Source organism: Olea europaea, chromosome 6 (assembly GCF_002742605.1).
Source record: "Olea europaea var. sylvestris chromosome 6, O_europaea_v1, whole genome shotgun sequence".
NCBI lineage: Eukaryota > Viridiplantae > Streptophyta > Magnoliopsida > Lamiales > Oleaceae > Olea > Olea europaea.
Genome location: NC_036242.1, coordinates 4,767,395 through 4,779,144, shown reverse-complemented (window position 1 = coordinate 4,779,144; position 11,750 = coordinate 4,767,395). Strand labels below are relative to the sequence as shown.

Below are 11,750 nucleotides of genomic sequence, written 5' to 3'. Positions count from 1 at the left end.
GTTGGTGGATCTATGACTTAGCAGACATTCATTGTTGACGCATATCGTGTCTCAAGTCTACTAAAATGCGCAGAGCGGGTCATGTCAATTGGTACTATTAACATTTTAGGTTTTTCCGCTATGAAAAGTAAACCTTATTAGCTAGCACCCACCTAAATAGTTGGTGCACATGACAATCCTTTACAAGCTTTTATGAGTAATGAACGAGAGCCCACATCCCCGTGATGTGATCCACCGATAGTGTCGGCCGTCCCCATTAAAACCTAAATAATGCTATAACATCAGTTTATGTGATATTTAGGGATGACTAATCGAATTGTTAAAATCGAAAATCACGATTAATCTAATTGAATGAGACGAAAAAAATCGAACTGATGGCGCAATGAGATGAATATGATATTTGATTTTAATGCCTCGGTTTGGAACGTTACAGGTAGGGTATTTATGCTATCACCTCGCCCAAAATCGATTACCGATTAAAAAAATTAATTGAAAAATTGAGCTTTCCATTATTCTTTCTATGATTCTATCTAAACCAAAATTCTGGCCCATTACCGACTCGTTTATTTCAACTAACCTAACCCAGTAACCGTACACCCGACTACACAAATATTAAATATATATATGAAAATTGTTTGTTAAATTCAGAATTTACATTTGGAAATTGAGATATTTTTTGCATTTTCATTTGAGATATTGTTTGTTAAATTGGCTTAGTATTATATTTTTGTTTTCATTGATTTTTTTTTTACATAGTTTTTTTTTCTAATTTGATGGCTGAACCTATAAAAAAATATTTTATTTTTGTGATTATTAACCGCACGAACCGATTCAAATCAAACCAATTTATGTGGTTATGATGCAGTTACACTATGTCAAAAAAATTGATGGTTCGGTGATGGTTTTGGTCTAGCCGACCTCGAACCAAACAGTTGTCCACCCTAGTTGTATTATATAATAGGTTCAATTAAAAGTAAAATTATGTTCTTTATTTGACTATACTTTTCATTTATTGATACTTTGTGCCACCTAAACTAATATTATAATATCAGTAGTGTTCAATTGCATTACTCTAAAAATCCCATTCTCTCATTCAATTATTCGTGTCGAAAAATTATTTTCAAATAAATAATTCTATATAATATATTCATAGTTTGAAGAGAGAATCGCTGTAAAGATTGTTAACCGAGATCAAATAGAGTCATAGACAATACCTTCTAAAAACAAAAGAAGAAGAAGAAGAAGAAGAATATTCTAGATATCATCGACCAATATTTTCCTAATTAAAAAATGAACAGCGACTCCTTTCTATACTCTTCAATCTCTCATCTCTTTTTCTTCCGAAGGAATCTTTCGTTACTAGAACCTCTTTCGTTGTGAGAAGCAGCAACAGCATTTGTTCCATTTCCAGCTGGCCTATATTGCTCTCATCGTGGTACAAGAATAGAATAGGTGGCACAGGTTAGCAAGCAAGCATAGCTAGATCTAAGGTAAGCCAAGCCACTCTTTGAGAATCTAGCTGGGACTAGTTAAAGGTCTTCATTGATTTTTCCCAAAGGCGGGATCTCTAATTTGGAAATGATGCCCGTTTGGTTCCCCTCCCCCCCTCCCCCCTTTTTTTTCAAAATTTAATGCTTGGAATAGTATTTTTGGAGAATGTGTAACTAAAAAAAAAACATTTCAATTTACGTATAATATTATTTTATGAAAGATTGTGTGATTAAAAATAAGAGGAAAAAAATGAAAGAAAAATGAGGCCAAACAGGGCCGATATATAATACTTTCAATATTGTAAGTTTTTAAATACACGTTCCATTGAATGGCTTACTTGCTTTACACTAGACTAAGCTATTGAAATATGTTCGAAATTGAGCCAATTGTTATGAATATTAAAGATGAAATAATGAATAATGAAAATAACAATTACAAGAACTCAAGATTTACATGGAAATTTTAGACACGAAAAATCACAAACAAAGACGAAGAATTCACTATATCTAAAATAAAGAGTTACAATATGTTATGTTGGATCTCACAAGGCTTTTTTCTAAACTCTCTATCTACGGATCTATCTCTATTAATGTGGACTCATCAAATATGTGTAATACACTACATATTTATAATACGACAATTCCTAACATGCTAGGAGAATTAATATGTGGTGAAGTCCTAATACAATAGGTAAAACAAATAATGGGCATTTGGGTTGAAATGGCAAAACCCATAAAATTCAAATAATGTTGTCGTTTGAGCGGTGTCCTCGCGGTTAGCAAGCGGCCAAGGTCCTGATTAGAGAGCTGATGAGAGGCCAAGGTCCATCTTTTATCTTTTTTGACTCTTCATAGTCTTTTACCTCTTCAAAATTTCTCTACAACAACTAACTAATTTCAAATATACTTTCGAAATGGAATTCGGGTTACATCGGAATTCTAACAAAATATTCAGGAGTTGACTATCAAAATTTCATACAACATTACATCACTACAAGTTTATTCGAATTTTGACTAACATTACATAAATTCAAGTTTATTTTGATAAAATGAAATCTAATTATTATTCATAGATCCTTATTGTTTTAAAAAAATATAGTAAAAGCACCAAGTAGCTATTGGAGGACGACTTTATTACAAATCAAGATTAGAAAATCAAGATTTTAATTTCTTAGTGTTGAAAAACAATTAGGTTTCTCAATGTAAGAATCGAAGAGAAAGATGAATTTCCAAATATATTTGTAAAGAAGTATTTTTCTATTTTTTGTAAATATGTATGTTTAATCGTCTATTAAAATATATTTTATCTCAATTTAGTCACTGATACTCAAATGGTGATAATATAATATATTATTTTGCGTTTTACTTTTAGCTTTCACCAATTGCAAATCCTTCCTTCATAGTCGTGGCATTTTTTATTTTTCCTAGTTGCATGTTAATTTCATTTTTCGGATACCGTAAACACGTTTAACAATTTTAAAGTCTAAATTGAAAACTAGACATCTCCTTACAATATTGCACATAAATTGAAGACTCGCAGTCGTTGTATTTCATAGTTCTTATATGTGCAATCTTGTTGATGTATTTTCTTCTTCGTTTGATAATTTAGAAACTTATAGTTACATTAGCTAATAAGAAGAATGATTCTTCAATATGTCATTTTTCATTCGCTTTAGATTAACTATGACACTGGTGCATTGCTTGAAGTTATCCTAAGGTTCCTCAATCGACCGTAGCATGGAATCATTTTCATGGATCTTGATATTTATAAGCAATTAAGCACGAATTTGGCCGTTGGATCTTCACCCCTTCTAGGATCAACGGTTGACATCCCATATCCCCATTCAGAAGAAGTCGCGTCTTTTACACACGTTTTTCTGGGAAAATGTACGTACGATTTTCAATGACTTCAAAATTTTGTAGTGGAGGGAAAATCAAAGGCTCTTGTGTAAACTGCATGAGAATTCCTTTGAACCATGCTTGCAAAGAATGCAACTTATTTGATTAATCACCACAAGTTAATATCTGGGATAAACACTTCGATTAAAAAAACTTTTCTTAGACGATACTCCGTTTCTTTAATTCAATCTTGCTCAAAATCCACTACGAGAACCAACAAGCTTGTAATTTACTGCAACACCCAGATAACGGAACATGGCAAGAACGGAAATGTGCAGGAGGCCGAGTCGATTTTCCAGCGGATGCCTTTTAAAACCATTGTTTCTTATACTGCTATGCTATGTGCATATGCTCAGAATGGTCAAATCACAAAGGCCCGAGAAATGTTTGACGAAATGCCCCAACAAAATGTTGCCTCTTGGAACGCAATGATCACGGCTTATATGAGGAATGGGAAAAGATCGAACGGAATTGACGAGGCTTATAGATTGTTTTTGAGGATGCCAGAGAGAAATGCAGTGTCTTATGCTGCTATGATCACGGGGTTTGTTAATGTGGGCAGGTTTGACGAGGCCAAGAGATTGTATAGTGGGACACCTTTGAATTGGAGGGACCCGGTTTGTTCAAATGTTCTGCTAAATGGGTATTTGAAAATTGGGAAATTGGAGGACGCACTTCATATTTTTGAAGGAATGGTGGAGAAAGATGTGGTGTCTTGGAGTTCAATGGTGGATGGTTATTGTAAGAATGGGAGAGTCAGTGAGGCTAGAGAGTTTTTTGATGTTATGGAAGAGAAGAGAAATGAGGTCACTTGGTGTGCTATGATCAGTGGTTATTTTAAAATGGAGCGTTTCGAAGATGGGTTCAATTTATTTCTGCAGATGAGAAGAGGAGGGGAGGTGGGATTTGGACCTACACTGGTGACTGCAATATTTGAGGCTTGTGGGAGACTTGGAAAGTTTGAAGAAGGTATTCAAATGCATGGCTTGGTTTCCCATATGGGATTTGAGTTTGATGTATTCTTGGGAAATTCTATTATTACGATGTACTCAAGGTTTGGTTGTATGAATGCAGCTAGATATATTTTTAACACCATGAATAGAAAAGATCTCGTTTCCTGGAATTCTCTTATTAATGGTTATGTTCATGCTGGCGAACTTGAAGAGGCTTATCAGCTCTTTGAGAAGATGGAAGCCAAAGATTTAGTTTCTTGGACGACAATGATCACTGGATTCTCTAATAAAGGTTTAACAAAAAATTGCATTGATTTATTTAACAGGATGCCTGAGAGAGATGATATTGCTTGGACTGCTCTTATTTCAGGATTTGTGAATAATGGAGAACATGAAGAGGCTATCTATTTGTTCATTCAGATGCTAAGGAGTGCAGTCAGACCCAATCCTCTTACTTTGAGTGGTGTGCTTAGTGCCTCATCTGATTTGGCAATTTTAAATCATGGTTTGCAAGTGCATACTCATGCTTTTAAAATGAAGATGGAACTTGATTTGTCAGTTCAAAATGCTCTCATTTCTATGTATTCCAAGTGTGGAAGTTTAGATGATGCCTATAGGATATTCAAATCCATCGGTGCACCCAATCTTGTTTCCTTTAATTCTATGATTACTGGTTTTGCCCATAATGGATATGGAAAAGAGGCAATTCAATTATTCAGGCATTTGGAGAATAGAAGATTAGAACCAAATGAAATTACCTTTCTTGGTGTCCTATCTGCTTGTACCCATGTGGGACTTGTGGAAGAAGGATGGAAATACTTTGGTTCTATGAGAGCATTCTACAAGGTTGAACCAGGGCCTGATCATTATGCTTGCATGGTTGATCTCCTTGGTAGAGCTGGTTCCGTTGATGAAGCGTTACATTTGATCAAGTCAATGCCAGTTGAACCTCATTCTGGTGTTTGGGGTGCTCTTCTTGGTGCAAGTCGAGCTCAAGTGCGTCTTGATATTGCAAAGATTGCTACTCAACATATTTTAGAACTCGAACCCAATAATGCTGCTCCATACGTGGTGTTATCAGATATATATAGTTTTTTAGGGAAGAGGAGAGATGAAGAACAACTCAGATTGGCCAAGAGAACAAAAGGGATAAAAAAGAGTCCAGGCTGTAGTTGGATTACTGTGAAGAACAATGTTAATTTGTTCGTTTCAGGAGATCGTGCTCATATAAACTTTGGAGAGATCAAGATCACATTGTTGGCAATTTTTTATGAAATGAAACAGTTTCATTGCATGGACACTGATTGGCTACCGCCTTAAGAAACAGTGACATCCAACAGAATGGATATTTTCAAGATCACTTTTTGTATCATCCAGAACCATTTTGTGGTTGTTTACCTGGTAGTTTCGTTTACTCGTTTGATCAAAGTCTTACGCTTCTTTGAGAAAAGAACTCCTTCATAGTCTTGCATTCCATGTCCTTATATATCTAATTGTACAGGATAAGGCCATTTTTACTAACTAAAATGGTGCCTGAACTCTGCTCTTTTGATACTGGATGGTGAAAATTATCAAGACGAGTCTGTTATGACTTATGCATGTTGCTCCATAGTAGCTACTACATTGGTTGCTGTCTGAAACTTGAGTTGATCTGGTAATGTTTTACTCTCTTTATTTCCCTGATTTCTTGTCTTTCTGTGAGCTTGACAATGATTTAGGTCTTAATTGATGGCGAACATGCTGTTCCACGTGAATCATCTTGAGATCAGAAAGGTTGCAAGCATCAAGCATCAGGTATCGGAGTCAAGGACCTGATATTTAGGAGGTAAAATGTAATTAAAATTTTTGGTTGATTAATTAATTTTGCAGCTTCTTTGTATTCCAGTCGTACTCTGGCAACACTCGAGTTTCAGAAAAATGGAATGGATTCGTTTTTGAGCTTTTTGTTTTGTAGCTCCTTTCTGGAGAATAAAGCAAGAGTTTCCCTCTCAGGTCTGTAAATTCCATACGTCTCTAATGAGTATATACATTCCACTTTACGAAATTGTGTTGTTGTTAAATGAAACTAGATGTCTTGTGAATGAAGCCTACCAACGCTTTTATGGGATGATCAAAAGACAGTTAGAACTCAATTAGGTGGTTAATTCTTGACATGGCTTGGTTAACACATGATCTAATTGGTCACTTCCTCATGGTGCTCCTGAAAATTTTTTCTGATTTATTTTAGCATTTTATCTCCTATGTTTGCTTAAATCTTGGGGGAGACTCTAAGCTAGAAATCCCTGCGGATCAGGGAGATGGGAAGGAAAATGTGCTGCCATGGCAGCCAAGGAAAGATGAAGACTATAATCTTTCTCCCATTTCCCAACCGGCACTGGAAACCATTTTTTAGAAACTCTAGCCCCCTGATTAGACTTCGCCCCAAGTATGAGCAACAATCCTTACAATCTGCATTCATAAATACTGTATTTGGATGATATTTGTCTGAACAACCACCATCGTCTTGATGTCTCCTTAATCAGTAACAAATCTAGGAATGTGGATTCATTGAACAAATGTACAAGAACTATCTTGAGTAAGACTCTAATTATAGCAAGTCTTTGATTTTGTTGACAACTCCACTTTTATCAACTTACCTCTATTTAACAGGAATATCATTGTGAATGTTGTTGATGTTATTAAAGATTCTTGTTCTTTAAATAAAGCTGGAATGTACATAACTCTTTTACTTCGTTATTTATATTTGGTTTTATAGTTTATTGATCGATAGGGGAATGATTCTATCCTTTTTTCATAGTGGATTATTTATCCGTGGTATGGGAACCCATGGAAGTTTCCTTAAAGGTTTTAGTATGTTATATCGTGTGATATTATTAGTAGTTGGTTTGTGTTTATTGCTGCAAGATTAATTCTCGAATTTGCTTTCTCTTAAAATTCGAAATTTCATCTATTCATCGGTCTTGTCATGACTAAGATTGAATAGACCTTGGCAATTTAATTGTTCATCAAATTTAACTATAACTCATAATATTTAGGTCTACAATTTCACAGTACACACTACTATTCATCTTAATTATATTTGTTCTTTCATTCCAGGTAAAGGCTCCTTGAAGTATCAACTAATGAAGGAGGAACAATATTAGACAACTTGTCCCCTTAGCATTTTTTGTTATTTTTTATTTTTTTGCCGACCCAAAAAGAAATATTTTATTGCGAGTGAATGCACAATTGAGATAACAAGCCCACATATATAAGCCCCTGCGAGCTAAGTCTAATCCTCAAGGCTCATATCTATTCACCTTGGCGTAAACTCTAAGTTTTACAAGATAAAAAAGAAAGCTCATCTTTTGGCTTGGTAGCACAAAAATGGCGAGTATGATGCCTCGCTTGACGTCCAATATACAAAGCGGTGGCAGTTCATTTCTTCGAGGAAAAGTTTTTTCTCGAGGTTGAAGGTTTCTCTTTGTCGAATTGAGGACGAAGAGGATGGTTCCGTGAAACTTTTATCAAATTTCAACTAGTTTTTATCAAAATTTACTAAAATTCTAATTTATAAAAAAAATTAAAAAAGTCCAAACAAGGGCTATGAACCGATCTAGAGAACACTCATTGCACTCATTGTGTTCTTATGTTGTTCTCTAGTTATAAGCTATAATCACAGCAAAATTTACCTTCCGAAATAGGCAAAAAGCGTTACGAAAAACCTTTTGCAACGTTCAGATGTATGTTGTGGACTTCGATGTGTAGAATAGAAAGATACAACAACATGCAAAGAACGTTGCAAAAGGCATCAAATGAATGTTGTCATTTTGTTCAGGTAACGTTCATTGTGTGTTGTTGTTAACTTATTGTAACGTTTGCTGACTTTTGCCCTGATAATTTTTGCAACAATCAACGAACATTGTAAAAGGAACTATTAGAAGCATGCACAAAAAAATAGTTAAATATAAATTATGTTAGCCAATGACAACATACACTATTAGAATGTTCTAATAAACTTTTTTTAGCAAGACGCAATCAAGAATGTTGTCTTTTACATATTGCAAAAGGTCATTTTTATTGTAGTCTTGCCCTTGCCCTTGCCCTTGCCCTTGCCCTTGCCCATTTGTCTATTAGGGCAGGTTAATTTTGTGTTTATGTGATGTACAGAGGTCATGATTAGCCTTCCTCATAATTTATACTTAACATTTTCAAGTTAATAAAATTAATCTTAAAAAAATTAAGTATCATGTTTGATTATGCCTTTTAACTTTCTATAAATTCAATAAAAAGTAAAATCAGCAAGAGTAAAAATTAATTACATAATTTAAATCCAAAGAAAGACTAAAGTTTAGTTTTTGTATAATCGAAAAATTGCTGTCAGCAACATTTTGTGGTCTAAAAATATAATAACAGCCTATTACAAAAACAACATAATTTCTTGATGAATTTCACAATGAATTAAGTCATGCATCCATGCATTCCTTAAGATAAACTAGTTTGTGGTACGTCACATATGTTCATACTATACACTTAAAATAATATTAATTTCTTTTACGTAAGTTAATAATGCTTTCGACTACTGGACTTTCGCCATCTAAGGTGCAGCATTCGTGCTGCTTCGCCTAGCAACATGATGCTTGTATTGTTCTCCCACAACCGACGGAAGAAAAACAAGAATAGGGTAATGTAATTTATTTTACGACCCTCGTCATCACTATCGTCACAGCAAGCATCAAGAATGGAGAATAACACAATAAGTTAATTTTCAAAGAAATGAGAGAAGCTAGAATGTGGAGGATTTTCAAATTCTACAAAAGACATAATCACTCCAATTTATTTAGGACCTATTTTGAATACCCATTACTTCTGTTAGTGTTCTTGGTCTGCTTTTGCTTCTATTTCTACTTCCGAGTAGTTATTAGTAAAGACATTTACGTTCAAAACCAATTCTTGGACAGACTCTTAAAGTGAAATAAATTATACTAAAAAATAAGAAACAATAAAAAAATTGAACTAACTATTAAATGCTTCACCACTCCAACATTGCGCCCATCGGTATCCACCACACCTAGTGAAATAAATTATATTCGAACATAAAAACAATAAAAAAAAATAAAAATTGAACAAACTATTAAACACTCCACCACTCCAACATTGCCCCCATCGATGTGTCCACCACCCCTAGTGCTAGCAGCTGAAGCTGCTACTGCTAAGCTAGAATAGGGTGTAATAGTCTTTACGACCTTTCCACAATCACAAAACTGCTCTCTTCCCCGAATCGGGAAGAGAGCTTTTTCCCGATTTTCAATTTTTTATTCATTTTATTGCCTTTTGTCTTTTTCAACTCCCCCCCAACCCACCCACCCCCTACCCATTTACTAATTTTTGTACAGTATCTTAAGGGTACGATTTAAATCGTGTAAAAAAAATTTGTGCAATACCCTTAAGAAAAAAGGGAAAAAATTGATCTCATACATAAAAAAAAAAAAAATTTAAGTTGCTCCTGGCTGCAGGAAAAAAAAGGGGGGGAAAAACTTGATAAATTGCTCCGCGCAGCCAGGAGCACTTGCCAGGAGAAGAAAAAAAATAATTGGACAATTAATTTTTTTTTGTCAACTTTTTTAATACACGCGTTTGATGTACGTTTAACTATTTTTGATATTCATTTAGATCATTCGATATGTCTATGATATAGATATCGAAATGAACTTCTAGAGAATATAGAAGATCTATGCATTTGACTACCGTATAATCGTCTTTTTTTTTTTCATAAAAATGACCGAATTTTTTTATGTATAAAATTTTTTCAGATATAAAAATAATGATGATGAAAAAATAGTATAATAATTTATAACCCGCATAAATTATAAAGTGATAATAATTTTATTAGGAATTTTTACGTCCCAAAAAAAAATTGACGTCAAATCACATAAATTTGTTTTTATAAAATGATTTAAATTATATTGAAAAATTTGTTGCAAAAAAATAATAAATATTAATAAAATAAATTTTTTTCTTGAAAAAAAAGATGATTTTTACGCAATTTTTAACACATACGTTTGATGTACGTTTAATTATTTTCGATATTCATTTAGATCATTCGATATGTCTATGATATAGTTCTCAAAATGAGCTTCGAGAGAATATAAAAGATTTATTGATTCGACTAACGTACAATCGTCGAAAATTTTTTAAAGTTAGCTTGGTATCAAAAGTTTCGAAATACTAGTTTGGAAATGCCTATTTTGACCAGTCGTAACATTTGCTATGATTGACCGTTTCGCTCACCGTTAACGACTTGAAATACTAGGTCATGAGTACTTCAAAATGATATTAAAAATGTAATATTTCGATTTCGTTTGATATCCCATAATGAGCTCGAAAATCAAGATAAAAACATAAAAAAAAATTATGAATTTATTATCAATTATTTTTTTTCCTTCTCCTGGCTGCAGGGAGCAACTTATCAAGTTTTTTCCTTTTTTTTTTCCTGGCAGCCAGGAGCACTTGGCTGCTTGGAGCAACTTGATTTTATTTTTTTTCGAGTATGAGATCAATTTTTTCCTTTTTTATTAAGGGTATTGTACAAAATTTTTTTGCACGATTTAAATCGTACCCTTAAGATATTTTAAATTTTTAAAATACATTTTTTAACTATTTTTTTAAAAATTCATCGACAATTGTACGGTAGTCAAATGCATAAATCTTCTATGTTCTCTGGAAATTCATTTCAAGATCTATATCATAGACACATCGAATGATCTAAATAAATATCGAAAATAGTTAAACGCACATCAAACGCGGGTATTAAAAAGTTGACACAAAAAAATTAATCGTCCAATTATTTTTTTTCTTCTCCTGGCTGCGTGGAGCAACTTAATTTTTATTTTTTATTATTATTATTATTATTTTTTTAAATATGAGATCAATTTTTTCCTTTTTTATTAAGGGTATTACACAAATTTTTTTTATACGATTTAAATTGTATCCTTAAAATATTGAACAAAAATTAGTAAATGCGTAGGGGTAGGATAGGGGTAGGGGTGACGTGGGGAGTTGAAAAAGGCCAAAGGCAATAAAATGAATAAAAAATTGAAAATGGGGAAAAGGCTCTCTTCCCGATTCTGGGGAAGAGACAGTTTTGTCCACAATCATTAGTTACACTGTTTTCAGGATTTACACGTTTTTTGACATCACGGAAAGTCTTTTCGATCATTCCATCGTTATTTGTTACACTGCTTTTGAGATTTACATGTTTCTAGACATCATGGCTCACTGTCGAAGAAGATTGAGATTTTGCAGTCATTTTGACCGCAGGAGGCTTTTTTACACTGATTTTCTTTGCTGCTCTTGTTCCCTAAACAACTCAAAATTCCTGCAGTCACATAGCTATAAACGATTGGGACAAAATAGAAAAGGGTAATTA

The 11,750-nt window shown here is 33.5% G+C and overlaps 1 protein-coding gene across 8 annotated transcripts; it reads left to right on the top strand.

The window, feature by feature from the left end:
• Window positions 1–3,348: 3,348 nt before the first annotated feature.
• LOC111395586 (pentatricopeptide repeat-containing protein At1g53600, mitochondrial) lies at window positions 3,349–7,611 on the top strand. Of its 8 annotated transcripts, none has more exons than XM_023021637.1 (3): window positions 3,349–5,996; window positions 6,112–6,136; window positions 6,228–7,345. In XM_023021637.1, the coding sequence occupies exon 1, from the start codon at window positions 3,467–3,469 to the stop codon at window positions 5,660–5,662; it is 2,196 nt and encodes a 731-aa protein (XP_022877405.1). In that variant the 5' UTR covers window positions 3,349–3,466; the 3' UTR covers window positions 5,663–5,996; window positions 6,112–6,136; window positions 6,228–7,345. The 8 variants fall into 8 exon arrangements, with proteins under 8 accessions (XP_022877405.1, XP_022877404.1, XP_022877397.1 ...); XM_023021636.1 differs by having other exon boundaries at window positions 6,212–7,345; XM_023021629.1 differs by adding an exon at window positions 7,439–7,611 and having other exon boundaries at window positions 3,349–6,334.
• Window positions 7,612–11,750: the final 4,139 nt, after the last annotated feature.

Coding starts and splice junctions, on each gene's coding strand:
- LOC111395586 (XM_023021629.1), top strand. CDS start 3,467: ATGCTTGCAAAGAATGCAACTTATTTGATTAATCACCACAAGTTAATA.